Source organism: Mauremys reevesii, linkage group 3, assembly GCF_016161935.1.
Source record: "Mauremys reevesii isolate NIE-2019 linkage group 3, ASM1616193v1, whole genome shotgun sequence".
Classification (NCBI taxonomy): domain Eukaryota; kingdom Metazoa; phylum Chordata; order Testudines; family Geoemydidae; genus Mauremys; species Mauremys reevesii.
The window spans coordinates 201,033,176-201,060,742 of NC_052625.1; the positions used below are offsets into that span (position 1 = coordinate 201,033,176).

At 45.0% G+C, this 27,567-nt stretch overlaps 1 protein-coding gene and 1 long non-coding RNA gene across 2 annotated transcripts in view; one reads left to right on the plus strand and one right to left on the minus strand.

Moving 5' to 3' along the window:
- Positions 1–11,955, minus strand: part of MSRA (methionine sulfoxide reductase A) — a 443,906-nt gene extending 431,951 nt beyond the window's left edge. The window contains exon 1 of the mRNA XM_039530964.1: positions 11,759–11,955. Within this exon, the coding sequence (XP_039386898.1) occupies positions 11,759–11,888 (130 nt within the window). The 5' untranslated portion in view covers positions 11,889–11,955. The remainder of the gene's footprint in view (positions 1–11,758) is intronic.
- LOC120401260 lies at positions 11,519–21,627 on the plus strand. Its single transcript, XR_005596359.1, has 2 exons — positions 11,519–11,645; positions 21,460–21,627. It is a non-coding gene; the product is annotated as an uncharacterized LOC120401260 (long non-coding RNA).
- The last annotated feature ends 5,940 nt before the right edge of the window (positions 21,628–27,567 follow it).

Below are 27,567 nucleotides of genomic sequence, written 5' to 3' on the forward strand. Positions count from 1 at the left end.
TAATGAATGATGTAGCTCTTTGTGGTATGCTGTATTTAGAGGTGACAAGGAAGTGAACGTTTTTCAGCAATGCAGTGTTACCTTGGGAGCTGCATTTGACAGCTGGTTATGCAGTTCTGCAAACAGATACTCTGTAAGTTATTGATCTACCAGTGACTGTTTGTTCCCGGTTTTGTCTCTTTTGCAGACGTCAAATGCAAAATTCACACAAAATTAGATTTTCATAACTTCTGCAACATCTAAAATGGAAAGGTAAGAGTTGGCTAAAGAGTCATTCCTTTTGCCAATGTCAGTCCAATTTTTAATAATTTTTCAGAGTTACATTTTTGGCATGATAAGAGTTATTTAATGTTTAGATACAATTGCCAAAAGCAAACAGACACACCCATAAAAATGTAAAAGGAAGAGGAAGCATGACATGCATATTTCTACTGCCACCATTATTTTCAAAAGAAAATATTTCATGCATAATTTGAAGAGACATTGCAACCATTCAAGAATTTCAGAAGTCATGTCTTTCAAATACTAAACAATTTCTAAAAATAAGGTGCCATAGCAAAATGTAATGTCACATTACATCCTTTCTGGTCTGGATCTCAGCATGCTTGGTCAAACTATAATGTAAATGTGATAAACTTATAGAAATCAATGGATCAAAAATGCAATAAATGAGGGTCATTCCTTAAAGTGAAGAGATAAGCAAGTCCCTCTTTTAATGAACTGGAAAGGAAAATTGAAACTTGAGAAATACAATATACAGAGTCTATGAACTTGGTATTCGTCATACCTCTGAATTGTCCCTCCTGTGGAGATATCCTTTCTTTACCTATATTTAGTACAATCCCTTATAAAAATGGGATGTCAGTTCATTTATTTACATTAAAATAGTGAATCAAGAAACTGAAGCTATAGAAAATGTTAAAGAAATTAATCCTACTAAATCTTAAACTTCCTCCATTACTGTTTCTCTTCTGTGCCTGATTCTGAAGCCTAATTTCACACTGGAACCTACATTTGGGTCATGACAGGTTGCAAAGTTACAGTATGGTGATACTGAATCAGTGTGTTCATTTTTTCCTACTTTTCACATAGTCAACGGGATTATTTTTTTTTAACAATCTTAGGAAAAAATATCAAACATTTTTCTTTTCCTTTTCATTGCTCACATTACAAAAGACCATCAGATATATTCACAGACTTCATTCAACAGTTCCATTATAAAATCTTACTTTTTATATAATTTAGCACATTCTCAGAATTATGTTAACACACTTTACTGATGTTATGAAAAAACATTATATTTACTCATATTTAATTCAGCAGTTCCATTAAAAAAATCTCTCTTTTTTATATAATATAACAAATTATGTTGACGTATTCCCCAAACTAGCAAAATGGTATAAATCTTTACGTACTAGATAAGAATGATGGGCCAGATCCTGCTCTATACTACAGCCCCTTTGAAGACCCAAAACAATAAAGCTGCCTAAAATGGGCAGCTGGAGATTCCCCTGACATACAGGAATTTCCAAATGTCATAAAGCCAGCATATCCAGCTCAACACCAATACTTTCCTACAAAGAATGAGAGTATGGAGATTTAAGGGGCATTGTCAGAGTTCGCTGAGCTCCAGTGTTCCCTGCAAGTGTAATGGCTCCTATGCCATTACAAGCCAGTGTAAATTAAAGCAGCCCTGAGGACTGAGATACACTCATCTTTACTTTCCTCTCTTCTCAGATGCACTGAGCAGAGTTCTGGCCTTTATACTTCAAAACAGATAGGCAACCTTTTGGGGCAAACTATTAATGCAGAGGGAAAAGACATGAAATGACCTAAGTCTAAGGAAATGAGGACGGCTTTGTTAAAGAAAATGATATTAGGAAAATTATGCCTTTTAGGAATATCATTTCTCTGATATCTGGTTAATTTCTAGTGATACGTGTTGCTAAAAATCATTTGAACCTTCATACTTTCTAAGCATGGCATAAGGTAAATCAATGGCACAAAAGTAGAACTAACCTTTTAAAATGTAGTGGAATTTGTTTTGGTTTTTACCCACTTGTTATAACAGATTTCCCTCTCCCATTTACCTTTCGTTTGCCATCTCAAAACATGTACAATATTAGCTTGTTGATTGGTTGAGTCTGAACTAATCTTTTTGTTGGCAACTGGAAAAGGCAACTGAAAAGTAGGAGATTTGGGTTTTCTGCATTTTCAGCTGCAGGCTTACTTGTAGCAACTCTCTCTTGCTTTCTGATGATACCATCTACAAAGTACAAAAAGTCTCTTTCACATGAAGGGGTTGAAGAGATAATGCAAAAATTGCCAATCTTTAAATATTAGCATTAAAGTGAATAAAATACTACTGACCACCTTTTACAGCTGCCAACAAAAAAAGAAGTTATTCAAACTCAAGCAATCAACAAGCTACATATTTTGAGACGGTAAAAGAAAGATTAACGGGAGAGGAAAATCTGTTATAACAAATGGGTAAGAGCACAAAACAAATGCCACTACATCTTAAAAGATTTAGTTCTACTTTTGTGCCATTAATTTACCTTACAGCATGTTCACAAGCTATGAAGGTTCAAATGACTTTCATCAACATGTGTCATAGAAATTAGCCAGCTATCGGAGGAATAATATTCCTAAAAGAACATAGTTTCTTTAAAAATTCCATATGAAATGAACCAGATCTAAGGAAACTAGTATCTTTTCCTTCTGGACTAAAATGGAATAAATTTGCCCCAAAAGTTCAACTATCTGTACTAATGACATCAGTGGAACTTATGTTGAAACACACGTGCAAAATTCTAGCAGAAGAGGCAAAAGAGAGTAACCATGTCCAGCCTCAGTCCCAAGCCAAATTCCCACTACTTCTCCAGAGCTGGATGCTAAGGGACCTGCAAACCAGGAATTCAATCCACAAATCTGTGAGATCTTTGTTTATAATCTGCTATTGCTTAGCAGAGTTCTTGGAGAGCCTCCAAATCTTGGGGCCTCCTGGGAAATTTCCCCGTAGTTCTGTCCAAGCTTATACCCACAAGAACTGAAGCCTTTCTATAAAAAAAAAAAACAAAAAAAACCACCAACAAAACAATTACATTTCATTGCCTCTTGAGTTTAGCAAATCAGATTGAGAAATTAATTGTAAGCATAATTAGAATTCAGTAAGAATTCATGTGATACAGTAAATTCATGTAACACTTGCTGCAACAGCAATAAAGGGACAGCCAACTTTAAATCTGGTTAATTTAAAAAGAGTTAAAAGTAAAGTCAGGTACTATGCCTATCCATAAGTCTCCCTCCCAATTTCTGTGGTCTGGAAATCACATTTTCCTGATTTTTTAAATGCTTTTGTCCCCACTGTTGCTTCAAGAAAGACCCCTAGAAACAACAGAAAACTAAATAATTAATGACTATATAGCAGCAGCAAAACTGCCCAGATGTCAAATCCACAAAGTAAACAAAAGTATGAGGGGGATGAAAAACATTGTCTCTAATTTATACCAGTGGTTCTCACCCTTTCCAAACTACTGTACCCCTTTCAGGAGTCTGATTTGTCTTGCATACCCCAAGTTTCACCTCACTTAAAAAATACTTGCTTACAAAATCAGACATAAAAATACAAAAGTGTCACAGCACACTATTAGTGAAAAATTGCTGACTTTCTCATTTTTACCAGATAATTATAAAATAAATTGATTGGAATATAAATATTGTTCTTACATTTCAGTGTATAGTATATAGAGCAGTATAAACAAGTCATTGTCTTTATGAAATTTTAATTTGAACTGACTTTGCTAGTGGTTTTTACGTAGCCTGTTGATGTTCCCCACGGAAGACCTCTGCATACCCCAGGGGTACATGTACCCCTGGTTGAGAACTACTGATTTTTACTAATCTTATATGTTACTTGTAACAATAAGTAAATATTTCTGGACAAATCTGTAATTTTTAAGTTGGTTGTGTCCCTTTAAACATTGTATTTCAAATATTTGAAAACAGTGTCAAAATGTGTTGCTGATCAGAACCGTAACTGAAAAATTATACCTTGTTACTACACACTTCTGCTCACAATGGGGTCTATTTTCCTTTCAATGAACACAGTTCATCCCCGGCGTAGTTCCAAAGGGCTAGATTCTCTGTTCAAATATGCCATCATAAATCAAGAGTTTGTTCACTGGCTTCAATGGAATTACCCCAGATTTACATCGCTGTAACTAAGAGAATCTGGAACTATGGAGTTATACTAGGGATGAATTTTGCCCAATGTGTGCATACCTGGGTATTTTTTATTGTTGTTATTAATTTGTATTATGGTATTGGCTAGCGACTGCCTAGAGATTGGAGTCCTCTTGTACCAGGTCTTGTACACAAAGCTTGACTACACAAAGAAGATGCACCAGTTTAACTAATGGCACGATATTAAACAGATTTAGTTAAACTAGTGCAATTTTGTGTGTTGACCAGGAAATAGTAAAAGATGATCCCTGTCCCAAAGAGCTTACTATTTAAATGGACACAGCAACCAAAGGATGGGAGAAAAAGTATTATTTATCGCCATTTTACAGGTGGGAGGATTTAAAAAGAGAAATTAAGTGATTTTCCCCAAAGTCACACAAGCAATCTGAAGAAAAGCAGGAATCAAACCCAGATCACGCAAGTCCTAGTCCAGTGCCTTAACCAATGGATCACCATTCTTCTCTAAGATTCAAACTGGGAAAATCAGTTGCTGGAAGATAATGTTGACAGTGAGGGAAAAGTTTTCAAATATTTTTAATTACTACTGTATAGTTCAATAGCAAATAGAATCACAACTGCACCACCATCCATCCTCTCTGTTAGGAAAATACTAAGGTGGTTGCCGTTACTAAAAGATGGATTTGCGGCACATGAAAGATACTAGCCTGAAAACTATAGAGACTGGAATCCTGTATATCCATGGAACAGATTCAGATAAGTGTCACTGCAAGATTCCCCAAAACCATCAAGCTAATATATCTCAATCCTAAACTTTTAATCCAGTAAAATGTAGAGAATGAACAGTCTCTGAAGCAAGGACAATTTAGTCTTCGCGTCCATTTAATTCTTGGCCTCTCTAGTGAGATAGCCAAATATGTCCATAAGCTAGTTAGATGGCTCAGCAAAAGTAAAACTACAGAAATCAGTAGGATTTTTCAGCAGAAACAGATCAGAGCAAGTTACCATAGACAAAACAAATATATACATATCGGAAGTTTCCCAAAATTGGGGTTCATCATGTTTGGCACCACAATGGGAAGCCCCCTCCTTTCTTTCTCTCCAGCAGCTCCTCCCAGGACTTTTTCACTGAGCACATGCGCAAAGGAAGGGATAAATGACGTTGACGTTAATGTCTTGGTATACTGGCAATGAAGTAGTGCTCCTGCTTCCTATATCATATAAAGCCAAGTGTCATGATTGTTTCTGTGATGCAAATCTCTCTACTAGGACCTGGACTGAGACCACAAACAAATGACTAACTAAAAATTATTTCCAGCATTACCTACCTGAACTGATCAGACTAATGGAGCAAGAGTCCTACATCCTACCATTTCACAAAATCTCACACTAACTGTATTTATAATTGGGGTGTATGTAAGTATGTGTGTATATAGTGTCAATTAAAGTGTTAACTTCTAATCTACTCATATCCACATTTGATACAATATAGCAACTGAAGATGATTTTAATAACTAAACTTTGGTTAGTGAGGATAGCAGAAAGTGATATTTAATTTTGCTACAGGGCATGACATTATACTCTAGCACATTGTAAAAGTCATGCTTAAAGTACTAATTTTCAAAAATGAATTTCAGTTTCTCTACTGTAGTGAAGGAACACAGCAAAATATCTGCAAGTTCCAAGACTGAGAAAAATTGTTGAAGACCAAATAAATGCAAGTAGATTACCAAAAAACAATACTTCATAGAAATTTACACAAGATTCCCATGAAAGAAGTAGGAGAAACTTCAGAAACATATAAGGTGTCAATTACAGTATGATGATTTCATAAGCCTGCCACAATCTATGCTGTTTTTAAAAGAGAAAGAAATCTGAAGCAGAACTCCTTTATTTTGATTTCTGCTTACATTATGACAAAACAGAACTAAGCCGAACATAATTAAAGCATCATATTTATCTCCAGGTTCAGGTGACTTCTGCAAACGAAACCATTTGTACATTCCCCTTGTAATATATTTTGTCACAAGAACCTTACAATAAAAATACATCTTTCTATATCTGGCTGTCAGACACTTTAGATAAATTAATATAATATACTATACTGATTAAAGTCTTGATCCTGCATGTTGCTAAACTTCAGCACCTTACAATATCAGGGCCTAAATTAGTAATATCCTTAAGATAAAAAGCAAAACATAATATCATAGACAGGTTCAGTTCTCATCCAGTCCTCATAATGAAGGGCCAAGGAATTAAAGAGGAAGAAAATATGGGGTGGATTCTCACTTATTAATGAGGAAGGAGACCAGAGATGGGTGAATGGGGAGAGAGAAAGAGACATTGACTGTCAAAATGTACAGAATTTATCAAAACACCAACACAACTCAGATTGCAGCAGAACCTGGTGACATGCAACTTTCAATGAAAAATCAACTACTTAACAGATTGCCTTAAAATATGGAAAACAGGGCATTTTAAAGTGCCAGTCATATTTTACACTCAGATACCTCCATGCACAGAAATCTGGCCCAAGTAAACTTTATACTAAATTTTAAAACTTAATTTGCACCTAATTTCTAATGGTATTTACCTTGTTTTAACTTTTATAGTTCCTTGTAGGTCAATGCTGTTATTAAGCACACAGGTACCCAGAGTGGATTGATTTAGATCACCAAATGGAAAGCCTTGATTTAAACCATTGATTTTAATCAACTTTTCCATTGGTACTTCAGTTATTTTCAAAAGAAAGGTGCATTCTCCTTGGTTGATATAACCATTAAGCATGTTGATTTACAACCAAATAGAGCCTTTACACTAGATATGGTAAATCTTTTTGCTACCTAGAAGGATACACTATAACTATATACATTTATTTAAGCAGTTACATTCAGCTTCTTATTAAGTGTACATTTTTGTATATTAGAAAATGGGTGAATGATATATTGCTTATTTATTAACTTTTTTATATATTTGTGTCAAGCTGCATTAGTAAAGCAACTGGAATTTAATTAACACACAAAATAACCATATAAAATGTATTTTTATTAAAAAAAACAACCTTTCATGTTCACATGCACAACTAAACGATTTATTAAACAAAGGGATTAAGTGTAGACAGTGAATTAAGCTGATTATTTCAGGTCAGTCTTTCAAATATTCCTATTTGCCTAAGTCTCTTGAAAATGAGACAGTCTCCTAAATTACTCAGGCTGTCCTTCAAACTTTTAAAACTAGTAGATCTCATCCCCTCCCTCATTTTTATACATAAACTGGAAGAGAAAGACAAGTTTTCCTGCATTTTCAACTTCCTATCTATTTCTCAATTTAGAATATTTTCACCCCACCATCAACCTCAGCCTGGACCAATCTACACGGGAGGTCCACTTCCTAGACACTACGGTGCAAATAATTGATGGTCACATTAACACCACCCTATACCGAAAACCTACCGACCGCTATGCCTACCTTCATGCCTCCAGCTTCCATCCCGGGCACACCACAAGATCCATTGTCTACAGCCAAGCACTGAGGTACAACCACATCTGCTCTAACCCCACAGACAGAGACCAACACCTACAAAATCTCCACCAAGCATTCTCAAAACTACAGAACCCGCACGAGGAAATAAGGAGACAGATCAACAGAGCCAGATGTGTACCCAGAAGCCTCCTACTGCAAGACAAACCCAAGAAAGAAACCAACAGGACTCCACTGGCCATCACATACAGTCCCCAGCTAAAACCCCTCCAGCGCATCCTCAGGGATCTACAACCCATCCTGGACAATGATCCCACACTTTCACAGGCCTTGGGTGGCAGGCCAGTCCTCGCCCACAGACAACCTGCCAACCTGAAGCATATTCTCACCAGTAACTGCACACCGCACCATAGTAACTCTAGCTCAGAAACCAATCCATGCAACAAACCTCGATGCCAACTCTGCCCACATATCTACACCAGCGACACCATCACAGGACCTAACCAGATCAGCCACACATCACCAGTTCATTCACCTGCACATCCACCAATGTAATATATGCCATCATATGCCAGCAATGCCCCTCTGCTATGTACATCGGCCAAACTGGACAGTCTCTAAGGAAAAGGATAAATGGACACAAATCAGATATTAGGAATGGCAATATACAAAAACCTGTAGGAGAACACTTCAACCTCCCTGGCGACACAATAGCAGATCTTAAGGTGGCCATCCTGCAGCAAAAAAACTTCAGGACCAGACTTCAAAGAGAAACTGCTGAGCTCCAGTTCATCTGCAAATTTGACACCATCAGCTCAGGATTAAACAAAGACTGTAAATGGCTTGCCAACTACAGAACCAGTTTCTCCTCCCTTGGTTTTCACTCAACTGCTAGAACAGGGCCTCATCCTCCCTGATTGAACTAACCTCGTTATCTCTAGCTTGCTTCTTGCTTGCATATATAAACCTGCCCCTGGAAATGTCCACTACTTGCATCCGAAGAAGTGGGTATTCACCCATGAAAGCTCATGCTGCAAAACGTCAGTTAGTCTATAAGGTGCCACAGGATTCTTTGCTGCTAATATTTTCTTCATTTGGACTAATTCATTCATTCTGTGCCTGCAGAAGAGGCTACTGCTCTCAAAAGCTGGTTTAGCACTTCAACAAACTGTGGTTCCAGGTGCTTAGCTAGTGAATTCCACCAGTTCAGTGGCATGACTTTCTTTAAAAACCTCATCAGCAAACACATATTGCTTAGATGGTTCACCTCCTGCCCTGAAATTTATTATGGTTGGCATGGTTGATGGGAATTATTAGATGCCCATGTCATGGGACTTCTTCAGCAGTTAGGCATCCACCATGATACTCTGGGTTGAGAATATTGGCAAAAAAATGAGGCGGAGTAAGTGCTTGATCCATCCACTTCTTTAGTGCCTGCGATTTAACTTTGTTGGGTTTTTTTTTTCTGTAATATCTTGAAGTTCTTTCCAAATTTCAACAGCATCAGCAATACAGCAGCAATCTCTCTGCAGTTTATCTAAACTATAGAAATAGGTTTCAGTATATTCAGCATATTTTCTACATTTCTCTTTAGCACAATGATCTTCACAAACTGTCATCAGAATAGGACAGTTCATAATAAAATAGCTCAAAAGAATCAACCCCTGAATTCCACCATACATCTTAGGGGAGAACTAGTGTTGGACCTGCTCTTTTCAGTGCAGCTGAAGCAAAGTGGTTGTTATGGAAGTATTTTGCAATTTCAACAACATTTTCCTTTATTCTTGGAGTTGTACTTATGTCTCTGCCTAAAAGAATCATCAAATGAGCACTACATCAGGTTCCCTTCATTCTCTTCTTCTAGATTTCTTCTCATCTTTGCTACATTTGCAGCATTGTCTGTGGCAAAGCTATGCACGTGAATTTTTGTTCAGTTTGTTATATTTTTACTACTGCTTCTTTTAAATATTCTACTGTATATGGATATTCCCACGTGTATCAATTGTTTCTGTAAGATAGACAACCCCATCCTCTGTTGTCAGAAAAGCACGTTACTAGATCATTGTGTACATTGCTCCATCCATCAATACTCAGATTAATAAACTTTCCCGTCAATGCTTCTTGCACACTGTACAATTTCCTTTTCATAAACTGTATCCAGCACCCTTACAGCAACGTCTACTCTGCCAGGTGGAACATAGCCTGGTCATAATTATTGAACTTGTCAATGAGATGTTTGTTCCAAACAATATGAAAAGGAGAATTTGTTGCATAAATGAACCAAGCAATCTTTTAATCTATGGAGTTCTGCTGGAATTTGCTTAAACTCATGTCTATAGCAACATACCAAACAGCTTATTAAAATGTTAATATTTCATAAATGCTTAATAAAACTTTACTGTTAAACAGAAATTTTCACCTATGATGTTTGATTATACTGAATAAAAAATCATTTCAGATGTCCAGCAGTAACAATAAAAATATAGTTGATAAATACTTCCACAAACATATCAATTAAATTTGAATACAAACATTTGAAGTTCCTAAGTAATCCATAAATGAGAAACTAATGGATTTCTTTTTGTTTGTAGCTCTGTGTACACATGCAAGGAAACAGAGCACGGCCATTTACTTATAGTTTCCAGAACCATCCAGAAGCAAGGGCTGGTAGTTACTGGGCCCTGGAAAGTAAGTTTGTATAGTGCGGGGAGTCAGTCATAATTTGAAAAATGAGCCAATCAGAACTCAGGTAAGGAGAAGCTATAAAGTAGGAGTATGAGACCACCCAGATGGGCTCAGTGGATAGTCCTGATGAGATCCATGGTGGTGTCCCCTAAAGTCAGAGGCTGGGTCCCCACACCTGTGATGACTTTGTTAGGCTCTTGCACCCAGAAGCAAGCCCCTGGGTCTCCCACAGGATCAAGCCCTTAACACAGTATATGACCTATTGTGCCATACTTATAAAGCTTGACCTTAAAAGTTAGAATCAGGGGGGGAAATATCTTTCTTTTTATAGAAAAGAAGCCTTTAACTCAGATTTTTTGATAGCGGCTCATGGAGTCAGCATATTTATTTTTTATTTAAATATTGCACAAGATTATAAATTTAGGCCTTGTGAGAGAGGGTGGACAAATCTGACAAACGGAAAATGGATGGGCTGGGACTACAGCACAAGAAGACAACAAGCAGCCATTAGCAAAAGATCAGATATTTCAGCTCACCAAGTGGGAAAAATCTCCACTTTTCCATTTCCCATTGCAGGCATCTATGCCCTAGCGTTGCTCCAGCATGTCACTGACCCCAAATTCATCCCCATGCGCTTTGTTAGGGTCACACAAGGGACGGATTTGGATTTGGCTCCGTGTGTCTAGTCAGCCGCCCACACTCACAAAGTTTTACACACTTTTGCCCGCACTTATCTAGCACGAGCCCCCTCTCCCGCCGCTCCGCACCAATCTGGCCATGACTGGCACAAGCGCAGCCCGGGGTGGCCTCTGTCTAGGGCAGTGCGTCCCCTCACCCTAGCCTGTGCGGCCCCACTGGGTGTATCTGTATCGAGGGGGCGGGCAGACGGGCAGGCTCCCTGCATCCAAAGGGCATCCTGAGGTGGAACAACCCCACGTGCCCCGGCCAAGGGAGACCACCAAGCCGCCTATGTGCCAAGCCAGGAGGCCTTCGACGCCTGCCCTCGCGGCTCCTTTCCTCCCCACGTCTCTGAGGCGAGGCAGGGACAGGGTCTCCAACTGCGCATGCTCTAAGGAGCGCGGCCGCCCCCTCACACCGCACAAAAAGGGAGAGGGGGGTGGAAAGCGGTTCAAGCGCATGCGCTCCAGCCGCCAGCGAAAGAAGGCAAGGAGAGCGTTCGCAGTAAAGGGAGGTCAATGCGCATGCGCTTATGCCTTCCCAAGTCAGGGGAGAGGGAGCACAGTGCGCCTGCGCTGACGCCGAGGACGAGTAGGCGGGTGAGTGCGCGCAGCGCATGTTCCTCCTCAAGTCACACCTCCCCCGCCCCCAAGAGAAATCGTCATCCAGGCGGTCTCGGGTGGGCTCAGCCCGAGGACGGGACCCGCCTTACCTGAGACCCGGATGCTCTGGCTCCGGCCGGGCAGGGCCTCCTCTCTGCGGGGCAGCCTGGAGCTCGAGTCTCCCATCGCGAGCGGCGAGCCGAGCAGAGGACGGAGGAGGCGGCGTGGCGCTGCGGTCATCGCCCCCGCGAGAGTCGGAGTCGGCCGGCGCGCGCCAGCCGTTGGTCCGGGGGGGGTAGGGGCGCGTGCGGCGGTAGGGCGAGAGACCCGCCTCCTGCCGACGGCGGCCTGGCTTGCGCAAGAGGCGCCGCAGAGCCCGGCTCCCATAAAAGCCTGGGGGAGCGCTGAGAGTGTGCGGCTCCCGGGCGCTGCCCGCCGCTCACACCCCACCCGGCGCTGCCCGCGGCTGGGGTGTGAGCACCCCCCCCCACACCCCCACCCGGCACTGCCCGCGGCTGGGGTGTGAGCACCCCCCCACACACACCCCCACCCGGCACTGCCCGCGGCTGGGGTGTGAGCACCCCCCCACACACACCCCCACCCGGCACTGCCCGCGGCTGGGGTGTGAGCACCCCCCCACACACCCCCACCCGGCACTGCCCGCGGCTGGGGTGTGAGTATCTCTCACACACACACACACACACACACGGCTCTGCCCGCGGCTGGGGTGTGAGCACCCCCCCCCACACCCCCACCCGGCACTGCCCGCGGCTGGGGTGTGAGCACACACACCCCCACCCGGCACTGCCCGCGGCTGGGGTGTGAGCACACACCCCACACACACACACCCGGTGCTGCCCGCGGCTGGGGTGTGAGTATCTCACACACACCCCCACCTGGCTCTGCCCGCGGCTGGGGTGTGAGCATCTCTCACACACACACCCGGCTCTGCCCGCGGCTGGGGTGTGAGTATCTCTCACACACACACACACACACGGCTCTGCCCGCAGCTGGGGTGTGAGTATCTCACACACACACACACACCCGGCTCTGACCGCAGCTGGGGTGTGAGTATCTCTCACACACACACACACACGGCTCTGCCCGCAGCTGGGGTGTGAGTATCTCTCACACACACACACACACACGGCTCTGCCCGCAGCTGGGGTGTGAGTATCTCTCACACACACACACACACCTGGCTCTGCCCGCAGCTGGGGTGTGAGTATCTCTCACACACACCCCCACCCGGCGCTGCCCGCGGCTGGGGTGTGAGCACACACACACACACCCGGCGCTGCCCGCGGCTGGGGTGTGAGCACACGCACACACACCCGGCGCTGCCCGCGGCTGGGGTGTGAGCGCACACACACACACACCCGGCTCTGCCCGCAGCTGGGGTGTGAGCACACACACCCCCACACGGCGCTGCCTGCGGCTGGGGTGTGAGTATCTCTCACACACACCCCCACACGGCGCTGCCCGCGGCTGGGGTGTGAGTATCTCTCACACACACCCCCACCAGGCTCTGCCCGTGGCTGGGGTGTGAGTATCTCTCACACACACCCCCACCAGGCTCTGCCCGCGGCTGGGGTGTGAGTATCTCTCACACACACCCCCACCCGGCTCTGCCCGCGGCTGGGGTGTGAGTATCTCTCACACACACCCCCACCCGGCGCTGCCCGCGGCTGGGGTGTGAGTATCTCTCACACACACCCCCACCCGGCTCTGCCCGCGGCTGGGGTGTGAGCATCTCTCACACCCCCACCCGGCTCTGCCCGCGGCTGGGGTGTGAGCATCTCTCACACCCCCACACGCCTCTGCCCGCGGCTGGGGTGTGAGCATCTCTCACACCCCACCCGGCTCTGCCTGCGGCTGGGTGTGAGTATCTCTCACACACACCCCACACGGCTCTGCCCAGCTGGGGTGTGAGCACACACACACACACCCGGCACTGCCCGCGGCTGGGGTGTGAGCGCACACCCCACACGGCTCTGCTCGCGGCTGGGTGTGCACACCCCACACACACCCCCCACGGGCGCTGCTCGCGCTGGGGTGTGAGTATCTCTCACACACACCCCCACATGGCGCTGCCCGCGGCTGGGGTGTGAGTATCTCTCACACACACCCCCACACGGCTCTGCCCGCGGCTGGGGCGTGAGCACACCCCCAAACCCTGCGCTGCCCACGGCTGGGGTGTGAGAACACACCCCGCACACCCACATCCAGCGCTGCCCGCGGCTGGGGTGTGAGCACACCCCCCCACCCCCTGCACCTCCGGCGCTGACCGCGGCTGGAGAGAGAGCACACACCCCCCGCCCGCACACACCCGGCGCTGCCCGCGGCTGGGGTGTGAGCATCTCTCACACCCCCACCCGGCTCTGCCCGCGGCTGGGGTGTGAGCATCTCTCACACCCCCACCCGGCTCTGCCTGCGGCTGGGGTGTGAGTATCTCTCACACACACCCCCACACGGCTCTGCCCGCAGCTGGGGTGTGAGCACACACACACACACCCGGCACTGCCCGCGGCTGGGGTGTGAGCGCACACCCCCACACGGCTCTGCCCGCGGCTGGGGTGTGAGCACACCCCCCACACACACCCCCACACGGCGCTGCCCGCGGCTGGGGTGTGAGTATCTCTCACACACACCCCCACATGGCGCTGCCCGCGGCTGGGGTGTGAGTATCTCTCACACACACCCCCACACGGCGCTACCTGCGGCTGGGGTGTCAGTATCTCTCACACACACCCCCACACGGCTCTGCCCGCGGCTGGGGCGTGAGCACACCCCCCACACCCGGCGCTGCCCACGGCTGGGGTGTGAGCACACACCCCGCACACCCACATCCAGCGCTGCCCGCGGCTGGGGTGTGAGCACACCCACCCACCCCCTGCACATCCGGCGCTGCCCGCAGCTGGAGTGTGAGCACACACACCCCGCACACACACACCCGGCGCTGCCCGCGGCTGGGGTGTGAGTATCTCACACACACCCCCACACGGCTCTGCCCACGGCTGGGGTGTGAGCACACCCACCCACCCCATGCACACACGGCTCTGCCCGCAGCTGGGGTGTGAGCATACACACCCCGCACACCCACACCCGGCGCTGCCCGCGGCTGGGGTGTGAGCACCCCCCCCCCACACACACACACTTCTGCCCGCGGCTGGGGTGTGAGCACACCCCCCACACACACACACCTCTGCCCGCGGCTGGGGTGTGAGCACACCCACCCACCCCCTGCACACCCGGCGCTGCCCGCAGCTGGGGTGTGAGCACACACACCCCGCACACCCACACCCGGCGCTGCCCGCGGCTGGGGTGTGAGCACACACACCCGGCGCTGCCCGCGGCTGGGGTGTGAGTATCTCACACCCCCCCCACACACAGCTCTGCCCGCGGCTGGGGTGTGAGCACACCCACCCACCCCATGCACACACGGCTCTGCCCGCGGCTGGGGTGTGAGCACACCCACCCACCCCATGCACACACGGCTCTGCCCGCGGCTGGGGTGTGAGCACATACGCACAGAGCCCTCCCCAGCTCTGCCCGCGGCTGGGGTGAGTACACACACACACCCCTCTCCGGCTCTGCCCTCTGCTGGGGTATGAGCACCCCATAAACACATACCCCTCCCAGACTCTGCCTACAGCTGGGGTGTGAGCACACACGCAGCCCTCCATGTCTCTGCCCATGGCTGGGGTGTGAGCACACGCACACACACTCTTCCCGGGCTCTGCCTGTACTGGGGCAGATATGTCCAACATCTGACACACTCCCTTCCCTCAGCTCTGCATGTCCTGGGGTGGGTATTCACACACACACTTCTCCCTGGGCTCTGCCTGCCCTGGGGGTGAGTATACCCAACACCTCCCCCCCGTGATCACCTCCCGGGCTCTGCCTGCCCTGGGTCAGATACACCCACCTAAGTTCCCTGTAACCTGCACAGCCAGGACCGCCCAGGGGGGACAATTGGGACAATTTGCCCTGGGCCCCACAGGGGCCCCCACGAGAATATAGTATTTTATAGTATTCAACTTTTTTTTATGGAAGCAGCCCCCAAAATTGCTTTGCCCCAGGTCCCCTGAATCCTCTGGGCGGCCCTGTGCACAGCAGCCTATTTAGCACTGCACAAGCGTCCAGGGAACCTGCCCAGGGACCTGCCACAGCCCCAATCTTGCCGTGGCCAGGGTGCCCAGGCCAGCCCCTGCTGTGGCCGGGGTGGCTCAGCCCCAGGTGCAGCAGGGGAGGCTCTCCCTCGGCCCGGACTTGTTGGAACCAGGGGAGGGACACCTATCCTGCAGCCCCAGAGCTACTGCCTCTCCCCATCAGCCCAGGTGCTGCTGTGGGGAGAGAGCTGCAGGAGTCCTCTCCCCGCCAGAACACCCTCCTCCACCCCAAAGCCCTCACCCCCTGCACCCAACCCTCTGCCCCAGCCTTGAGCCCCTCATCCCCGGCCGCACCCCCAGCCAGAGCCCTCACACCCCTGCACTCCAACACTCTACCTCAGCCCTGAGCCCCCTCCCAAACTCCTCGACCCCACCACAACCACATGAATTTTGTTTTGTGCACCAATATGAAGGTGATGTATTACACATCACTGCCATATTGGTGCACATTACAAAATCCATTCCGCACATGGGTGGGAAAAATTAGAGGGAACGCTGATCCCCACCACCCCACACACACCCATGAACTCTCCCTGGGCTCTGCCTGCCCTAAGGGCCAGTATACCCCAACACGTGCGCACACACACACACACTCTGCCTGCCCTAGGCTGTGAGACCCAATCCTCCCCTCTCCCCCATCCCCTCCCACGTGCACACATCCCTCCCCGGTCCTGCCTGCCCTGGGGTATGAGCACCCAAACCCCCACGTCCCACCTGGGCTCTTCCTGCCCTGGGGCCAGAATACCTAACTTGCCACATACAGTCTGCCCGCCCTGGGGTATGAGCACCAATGCCCCTGACAAACACACTGTGCTCAATCTGGGGTGTGAAAACCCAACAACCCCCCACACACACACACACACCCCGCCCCAAGCTTTGCCCGCCCTGGGGTATGAGCAGCCAACATACATGTGCACACATACTCCTCCATGAGCTCTGCATGCCCTAGGCTGTAAGCACCCAGCCTTCCCCCCGCCTCTTCCTCACACACACCCCCTCCCTGGGCTCTGCCTGTCCTGGAATGTGAGCACCCCTACCCACCTCCCACACTTCCCTGGGCTCTGCCTACCCTTTAATCTGATGCCTAACCATGCCCCCAACTCTCCTGCCCCCCCATCTATGCCTGCCTTGGGGTGAGAGTACCCCTATTCCCACACACACACACCCCAACACACAGCTACTTCCCCAGGCTCTGTGCATCCCTATCTCACACACCCCACCCTGAGTTCTGTCTGCCCTGGGGTCTGCATAACCCTGGGGTCTGCCTGCCCTGGAGTTTGCACACACTTACCACATTTACACTGGGCTGATGTGCATACCCCCACTTGGCTGTGTGTGCAATGGGATATGCACATACAACTGCGGAAACAACCTGCTACAAACTCTCCATGCTGTATGTGCACTATGGTATAACTCCCACTTTGCAGCACTGAGATATGTACATGCGCCCAGTTGGTGCTTACATCCAAACTCACTCAGTGCTTATGCCATAACATTACATTTGCTCACAAAGTAGATGTACCAGTATGTACTAGGAGGTCAGAGCACTCAAATTCATCAGTATGCATTGAATGTGTAGAGAAAACATGCTTACCCAGTATGCCCTGATTACATACAGGCTTATGTTATGCAGGACTCACAGTTGCTTTGCACACTAAAGATGTGACAACAGTGGCATACATTCTGTATACACTGAAGATGACTTGTCTAGGCTTGAGCAGTGCTGCCTATTCTTGTTTTCTGAACAGTTAAATAGGACCCCTTGCATAGTGTCATTATATGTGATCAACAAATGTCCTGTTCAAGAGGGGGAATAAAAAATAATTTCATAAACCCCTGTTTGGAAAGATGATCTACAAACTATCTATAGGTCCACACAAGAATTCACGGTTATGTCAAGAATATTGCAAGAGTTAAAAGGGCTTTTTAGAAAGATGATGAGAATGATTAAGGGCAAAACTTACATGGAGGGAGATTGAAAAGATTGGGATTGTTTACCTTAATACAGAGCTGAATACAAGGGGACTTGATCTATTTTCTCTAAACCGGTCATTATTTTACATACTTTTATCAAGAGCTTCTGTCTCATGAACAAGGGGACAGGCAATAAAATAGAAAGCAAATTAAAAACTAATTCAAAGAAATACTTTTCCACTCACCATATAATTTAACTGGAACCCCTTGCCACATGATGTTGTTGAGGCCAAGAATTTAGTAAGATTCACAGAGGGATTGAATATAGGGATATCAAGAATATCTAGAGTTAGAATAGTTGGTGCAACAATAATCTGGAAAGGATAAGAACCTCATGCTTCACAATTTAAGATAATTGCTAACTCTTAGAAGTTCAGATGAGACCTAATGTGTGGGGGCCAGATTATTCCACATCTGTGTGATGTTGGGTTCTTGCACCTTCCTCTGAAACATTTGGTGCAGACTATTGTTGCAGATATGATACTGTACAAGATGGAGCTTGGATTTGAGACAATCTGGCAATTCCTGTGTGCCCAAGGAGAACAGTGTGCATTCACAATTCTGCCTTTTCAAATTTTGTATAATATTATTAATAATAATCACTTAGGCTGACATGTATCGCATTAGATGGAAATGGACACAGTATAAGAACCTAGAGAATTCCATAGGTCATAGTAATGAACCAATGTTCTCATTCAGTTTGGTACAGTAAATAAGCCCCTCATATTTTTTCAGTATAAATTACTAAGAATCAGAAGTGCTGAATAGCAAAGCAAGAATTTTATTTAAAACATACATACACCTAATTAAATGTTTTTACATCATTTGCTGTCTTTTCTGTGCTGACATTTCCTCTCTCTTAATTGCCTTTTATTCAGTGAAGGAGCCCTTGAAGATTGGTCAGAATTTTCAAACACACTTGCCATCATGCTGATCAACATTATCTCTTTGTTTCCTTGTGCTCAGCCATTGGACTGTATTCATCTGTTGTCTCTTGTCTTCTACTTAGATTGTAAGCTCTTTGCAGCAGGGACTGTCTTTTTGTTTTATGTTTGTACAAGAGTGGGGTCCTGATCCCTGGTCCTGGTCTATGACTGAAACTCATCAGCTGTATGGTAATAATAAATCCATATTGAGGCTCCTAACACAAAAATGGGCTGATTTTCAGAGATGCTGAGCAGCCTCAGCTCCCATTGGCTCCAAAGAGACTGGATATTATTTTAATTAGATAAAAGTCCTAATTGTTGTTCAGCAAGCTATAGAATGGGTTCTTTCATCCATTCCACGGACTGAAATCTGATGGAGGGATCTAAAAATTGTAGTTCTAATTTTAAGTATAATTCCTGGGCATAGATATGCAGTTTAACTGATAGCCGTAATCATGTTCTCTTTTATTATTAATTATTAAGCTTTTTCTCCCTTTTTTCTTATGATGAGCCAAACAAATTCTATGTGCTAACTTATAAAGCAATACAAGTGAACTGTACATACTTATACAATGCTTGGATTCCTGCATTTTTGTCATGGTATTCCAAGCGCACAGATTTTTATGGTACATATCAACAACAAGGAAATCAGTCAAGAGGAAAACGGGCCAAGGGGTAGAGATCCATCTCCTGCCTTTCATCCAGGCCACCTGCAGGAAACTTTAGTCGACCAGTTCTAGGAAACTCCCAAATGTACTTAAAATGTTCTGCTGTTTGCCATCTGTTGTATGTGATTCCTTCCTTCCCAGGCAGGTCTGCCAGGACTTTTTGTCAGGAGGTTGGATTTACTTTTCCAAGGTAGTAAAATGTGATGCCTTACAACCAGTAAAGCTCAATGTAACCATCCCCTTTGGTATAACGATAGCCTCCATTTATTGGGTATATGACCCAGTATGCCAGTATCTGCTTTAAGGTTCAGTAAGTCTTTAGGATCATGCAGTGTAGTTGTAGCTGTGTCAGTGCCAGGATATTAGAGAGAGGAGGTGGGTGAGGTAATATCGGGTCTGAAGAAGAACTCTGGCACAAAATCTTGTTCTCACCAACAGAAAGTGGTCCAATAATAGATATTGCATCACCCACCTTGTCTCTCCCTAGAATCATGTTAATTCTGGTTTAATACAATCCCAGAAGCTTGTAACAGTAGGGCATGCCAAAATATACATGCACACCTCCAACACTGATCATTGGGGCTGCTTTAATTTTGTAAGTTCCTTGGGGTGACCAATGCACCCTAAAGACAATTTTTTTGGTTGAATGAGCTGTAATTGGTGGGTCAAGAGCTCTTTAATCTCATACTGCTCTAGTTCACTGTGGGGGTGAGATATTTATTGTCAATTCTTTGTTCCATTTTTGCCTCATTTCGTCTATATTTACTCAGTGGGTTATTAAGAACTCATATAGTGTAGCAGGCAGTTTGGGGAAATAGTACACAATTTGAAGAGTTCTGTGCAGGTGCTTCCAGACCAGATTCTGCGATGAGCAGGTGACAGAGTTGAATGTTGAAAATTGCAGTAATTGGTAGTTTGTATTGTAGTTGGAGAGACATAAATGGTGTGATCTGGTCTTCAGTTTATATACATATATATATATATAGTTTGCCTCCTATTCAGTTTTTCCTTATTCATCACGATAGCGTGTTCATTTTTATCAGTTTTATTTTTCCCCAGAGTCAGAGGGGGATAGCTTCCCATTTACCCAGTTCATTAGTGACTTCTGTAATAATTGGGTTTAAACTGATTATAACTGTTTGCTTTAAATCATTGGGGATTAGTATTCTTAGATATTGTAATGCCATTGACTGCATTAAAAATCCCACTGACTAAGCAAAGCCCAGTATGTGTATTAAATTAGTCCTAATGTTTGGACTTGCTTCAGGTAGTCTTATATCAGGACAAAGACCTGAAACATGCAATGAGTTCTAATTAGGTATCAACCTTTGTTAGGGTACGAATGTAGAACCAGTGCATCAGCCGCACATAACAATTTTTTGTCCTATCTGACCATCTTAATGTCTGTTATATCTGCACAGTCTCACATTGTGTATGCCAGCTTTTACAGCCCTATATTGAAGAGCAGAGGGGATAGTGAGCAGCTCTGACTTGTTCCTCTCTGTACAGAGAATGGTTCCAAAATATAATACAGTAGTTGGTAATCACCCCAGAGGAGGGGTTAGTGTACAGTAGTTTAATCCAATTGATAAAGTAGTCACTGAATCATATTCTGTCAAGGTTGGTAAAGAGATAATCTCAAGATTACCCTGTTGAAGGGTTTTTCAGCATCTAGCAGTAATTCTACCAAAGGTTCCTTCTAGTGCTATAAGAGTGTAGTTGTATTAATGACTTGCTGGAGATTGTCTGCCCCACTAGGTAAATCCAACCTAATTTACATGTACAATTTGAATAATCATTTTTCCAATTTATAAACAAGGGGTTTGGCAAGAATCTTTGCATCACAGTTTATCAGTAAAATGGGCCTGTAACTTGCCTGGTTAGTGAGATCTTTCCATGGCTTGTATAACGAATATAATTGCCTCTTGCACTAGGCGATTTAGGGAGCCACTTTTTTTGTCCTTGTTGAACATACGAAGGAATCTGGAGGATATATGGGATTTTTATTAAACTAAACTGGAAATTCCTCATTGTCCAGGGATTTACCATGTTCCATTTCTTCCACATTTAGGTCTATTTCTCCTTAGGATGAACAAGGTGTCTAAGAACTCCTTCTTGTCTTCTGAGGTGCCTGGCAAAGAAACAGTCAAAGAGTTTGTTCAAGGCCATCATAGGAACTGGTGGGAGGATCTGCTTTGTATAATTCTAAATAAAAGAGCCAAAATTGGTGGTTATTGTCCTTCTGTGTTGTGCATGTTTTTCTTTCAGCATCATGTATTAGGGTATTTTACCTCTTGGATTATTGTTTCATCCTAGATGCTAGGAGTTCGCCTGCCCTCTCCTCTGACTCCCAAGAATCTTGTTTAAGGCGAAACTTAACAAATTCTGTTTTGTATATGGTGTTTGTTTAAGTTAAATCTCATTTGTACCAGGCTTTTTAGGTTGTCAGGCTTGGGTTCTTTGTCATAGTCTTGGTCTAAATTATATTTTTTAAAACAAGGGTTTCATAGCCTGCTTATCTCATGTAGTGAGCAGTGATGTCTATATATCTCTTACACACAAAAAATACAACTCAAGCACTCAAAAGTTAAAAAATGCTAGAAGTAGGGTTGGCTATGCAACCTTAATGTTGCCTCCTTGTGCATGTACGTTATGATACAGTAAATACATGTTCACATATTATTTTTTCCACAGGTCGCCTGTCTTTTCAGTGCACAGAATGGACAGTGCTCATTTAATGACCAGCATTCAATATTTTGTTTTCTCATTCTTATCTACCACAGATCCTTCTCTGAACGCAGAATTATTAATTTCTTCGTGGCCTTTCTCTAGCGCTCATCAATATGGTAAACAATATTATTTGTTTTCACAACACCCTTGTGAGTGATGATCTCTTCCCCATTTTACAGATGGGGGAACTGGGTTGTGGCAGATGTGGAACTGTTACATAATCATTTTACAAATACTGTGACCTAGTTAGTGGGATAGTCACTGGATAGCTATATTGGGTTGTTGGAATTTCCTGTATAAATTTATACAATAGCACTAGATAAACAGCCTCCCAACAAACACTTCAGGGCAATTACAAAACAATCGCTGAGCTATTTGCAGGAAAGATGATACTTCCAGTCTCTAGCCAAAGATACATGGCCATTTTACTAAGGCTTGGCATCCAGAGATCAAAGAGACACCAAATGGTTTAAAAGATTCTGGAGAGAAAGACTGGGAGTTGCCAATGAGCTGTTTCTTGGTGTCCATATTGGTCTGTTTCTACTACAGAGATCCTACAGGAAGCAGTTGGGGATTTCCCAAGCTTCAAGGGAATGGTACGCCTTAAGAAAGACAGGCATGTGTATAGGCTGTTTATTGTTTTAAAATCCCTGCAAGTTGCATGGGCCCTTTTTAAAGACACCATAATAGAGGCCCAACTTCAATGTATACCCCAAATTAAGAAACACTAAAGAACTAAAAAAGAACTAAAAAAGAGCCATCGTGGCTTAACAACCATGTAACATAACATAAGAACATAAGAAAGGCCGTACCGGGTCAGACCAAAGGTCCATCTAGCCCAGTATCTGTCTACCGACAGTGGCCAATGCCAGGTGCCCCTGAGGGAGTGAACCTAACAGGCAATGATCAAGTGATCTCTCTCCTGCCATCCATCTCCATCCTCTGACGAACAGAGGCTAGGGACACCATTCTTACCCATCCTGGCTAATAGCCATTTATGGACTTAGCCACCATGAATTTATCCAGTCCCCTTTTAAACATTGTTATAGTCCTAGCCTTCACAACCTCCTCAACTAATGTAAAAGAAGCAGTGAGAGATAAAAAGACTTCCTTTAAAAAGTGGAAGTCAAATCCTAGTGAGGCAAATAGAAAGGAGCACAAACACTGCCAACTTAAGTGCAAGAGTGTAATAAGAAAAGCCAAAGAGGAGTTTGAAGAACAGCTAGCCAAAAACTCCAAAGGTAATAACAAAATGTTTTTTAAGTACATCAGAAGCAGGAAGCCTGCTAAACAACCAGTGGGGCCCCTTGATGATCAAAATACAAAAGGAGCACTTAAAGACGATAAAGTCATTGCGGAGAAACTAAATGGATACTTTGCTTCAGTCTTCATGGCTGAGGATGTTAGGGAGATTCCCAAACCTGAGCTGGCTTTTGTAGGTGACAAATCTGAGGAACTGTCACAGATTGAAGTGTCACTAGAGGAGGTTTTGGAATTAATTGATAAACTCAACATTAACAAGTCACCGGGACCAGATGGCATTCACCCAAGAGTTCTGAAAGAACTCAAATGTGAAGTTGCGGAACTATTAACTAAGATTTGTAACCTGTCCTTTAAATCGGCCGTACCCAATGACTGGAAGTTAGCTAATGTAACGCCAATATTTAAAAAGGGCTCTAGGGGTGATCCCGGCAATTACAGACCGGTAAGTCTAACGTCGGTACCGGGCAAATTAGTTGAAACAATAGTAAAGAATAAAATTGTCAGACACATAGAAAAACACAAACTCTTGAGCAATAGTCAACATGGTTTCTGTAAAGGGAAATCGTGTCTTACTAATCTATTAGAATTCTTTGAAGGGGTCAACAAACATGTGGACAAGGGGATCCGTGGACATAGTGTACTTGGATTTCCAGAAAGCCTTTGACAAGGTCCCTCACCAAAGGCTCTTACATAAATTAAGCTGTCATGGGATAAAAGGGAAGGTCCTTTCATGGATTGAGAACTGGTTAAAGGACAGGGAACAAAGGGTAGGAATTAATGGTAAATTCTCAGAATGGAGAGGGTAACTAGTGGTGTTCCCCAAGGGTCAGTCCTCGGACCAATCCTATTCAATTTATTCATAAATGATCTGGAGAAAGGGGTAAACAGTGAGGTGGCCAAGTTTGCAGATGATACTAAACTTCTCAAGATAGTTCAGACCAAAGCAGATTGTGAAGAACTTCAAAAAGATCTCACAAAACTAAGTGATTGGGCAACAAAATGGCAAATGAAATTTAATGTGGATAAATGTAAAGTAATGCACATTGGAAAAAATAACCCCAACTATACATACAACATGATGGGGGCTAATTTAGCTACAACGAGTCAGGAAAAAGATCTTGGAGTCATCGTGAGTAGTTATCTGAAGATGTCCACGCAGTTTGAAGAGGAGGTCAAAAAAGCAAACAGGATGTTAGGAATCATTAAAAAGGGGATAGAGAATAAGACTGAGAATATATTATTGCCCTTATATAATTCCATGGTACGCCCACATCTTGAATACTGTGTACAGATGTGGTCTCCTCACCTCAAAAAAGATATTCTAGCACTAGAAAAGGTTCAGAAAAGGGCAACTAAAATGATTAGGGGTTTAGAGAGGGTCCCATATGAGGAAAGATTAAAGAGGCTAGGACTCTTCAGCTTGGAAAAGAGAAGACTAAGGGGACATGATAGAGGTATATAAAATCATGAGTGATGTTGAGAAAGTGGATAAGGAAAAGTTATTTACTTATTCCCATAATACAAGAACTAGGGGTCACCAAATGAAATTAATAGGCAGCAGGTTTAAAACAAATAAAAGGAAGTTCTTCTTCATGCAGCGCACAGTCAACTTGTGGAACTCCTTACCTGAGGAGGTTGTGAAGGCTAGGACTATAACAATGTTTAAAAGGGAACTGGATAAATTCATGGTGGCTAAGTCCATAAATGGCTATTAGCCAGAATGGGTAAGAATGGTGTCCGTAGCCTCTGTTCGTCAGAGGATGGAGATGGATGGCAGGAGAGAGATCACTTCATCATTGCCTGTTAGATTCACTCCCTCTGGGGCACCTGGCATTGGCCACTGTCGGTAGACAGATACTGGGCTAGATGGACCTTTGGTCTGACCTGGTACGGCCTTTCTTATGTTCTCTGAAATTACTTGGTTCTAAATAAACAATGCTTTGCTTTAAGAAGGCTGTCTGGTGACTGGATGCCACTGATCATAGCTCCCAATGAGCAGAACTGTAGATACTGAACCTAAGTCAGGCTTGCTGAGGAAATTGTGGTTAGCATAGGCGCCGACTCCATGGGTGCTCCAGGGCTAGAGCACCCACAGGGAAAAATGGGTGGGTGCTCTGCACCCATCAGCAGCCAAGCTCCCTGACCCCCCCCCGCCCCAGCTCACCTCTGCCTCCTCCCCTAGCGCGCCACATCCCCCCTTCTACTCCCAGCACTTGCCGCCACAAAACAGCTGTTTCACAGGGTAAGAAGCTGTGGGAGGGAGGGGGGAGGAGCAGGAACACAGTGTGCTCAGGAGAAGAGGTGGGTCCAGGGCAGGGATTTGGGGAACATAAGAACATAAGAAAGGCCGTACCGGGTCAGACCAAAGGTCCATCTAGCCCAGTATCTGTCTACCGACAGTGGCCAATGCCAGGTGCCCCTGAGGGAGTGAACCTAACAGGCAATGATCAAATGATCTCTCTCCTGCCATCCATCTCCATCCTCTGACGAACAGAGGCTAGGGACACCATTCTTACCCATCCTGGCTAATAGCCATTTATGGACTTAGCCACCATGAATTTATCCAGTCCCCTTTTAAACATTGTTATAGTCCTAGCCTTCACAACCTCCTCAGGTAAGGAGTTCCACAAGTTGACTGTGCGCCATGTGAAGAAGAACTTCCTTTATTTGTTTTAAACCTGCTGCCTATTAATTTCATTTGGTGACCCCTAGTTCTTGTATTATGTGAATAAGTAAATAACTTTTCCTTATCCACTTTCTCAACATCACTCATGATTTTATATACCTCTATCATGTCCCCCCTTAGTCTTCTCTTTTCCAAACTGAAGAGTCCTAGCCTCTTTAATCTTTCCTCATATGGGACCTTCTCTAAACCCCTAATCATTTTAGTTGCTCTTTTCTGAACCTTTTCTAGTGCTAGAATATCTTTTTTGAGGTGAGGAGACCACATCTGTACACAGTATTCGAGATGTGGGCGTACCATGGATTTATATAAGGGCAATAATATATTCTCAGTCTTATTCTCTATCCCCTTTTTAATGATTCCTAACATCCTGTTTGCTTTTTTGACCGCCTCTGCACACTGCGTGGACATCTTCAGAGAACTATCCACGAAGGAGTCCAATAGGGGCAGGGACTTTAGGGAAGGGATTGGAATGGGGGAAGGGCAGGGATGGGAGGGGGCAGGGCATGGGGTGGAGTCCCGGGGGCCTGTCAGGGGTGGGGATGTGGATAGGGGGTGGGGCAGTCAGGACAGGGAGCGGGGGGTAGATAGAGGTGGGGACCTGGGGGGGGCAGTTAGGGATGGGGGGTCCCAGGAGGGGCAGTCAGGGGACAAGGAGCAGGAGGGATTGGATGGGTGGGAGCTTCTGAGAGGGCAGTCCAAGGGTGGGAAGTGGGAGGGGGGCAGATTGTTTGGGGAGGCACAGCCTTCCCTACCCGGCCCTCCATACAGTTTCGGAACCCCCATGTGGCCCACAGGCCAAAACGTTTGCCCACCCCTGTTCTAGAGCTTCTCAATGAAATGGTTGTAAGAATTTATAACATGGCAAAACAATGTATTTTCCCCCTAATTTTGTTTTAAGAAATATATTAACTATTTCCGCGTAAACTTTCCAAAACTGTTCAAACTGAGGCAGACACCTTGCATGGAAAATTTGAGCCTGAACAGTTAAAGTTTGGCAAAGTTATAAGCAACTAGGAAAAGAAAGTGTCAGGCAACCCTAAGCATAGATGATGCTACCAGAGTCACCTATAATATGTGTAGCTCATGTGACAGCTTGCCTCTAAATGACCATCGAATTACGCCTTGCACCACCAACCAGCAAGACCCACTGCTTCTCAAAAAGTTTAATAGTGGCATTAACAAATTCTAAAAAGAATCTCCAGTCAAGGGAGCAAGAGAATTTTATCAGCCATAAATTCCAGCTGTTGTCAGCACTAGGACAGAACTGAACTCCATCAGCAATGGTGGTGTAGATTATCCCAGAAGAATCACAAAAATAGATACAATTATCTACACCATCCATTTTCTGGAGAAGGAAGAAAAGTTAACCAGTCACGCATTTCCCCTAGGCGTTTGTGGTCTACATGAGCATTCAGACACAGATAAAGCTATATAAATTATACAAAAAATTGAGTGATCTGGGGAAAAAAATCAGTTGTTCTTCTTCCATGGGTATTCACT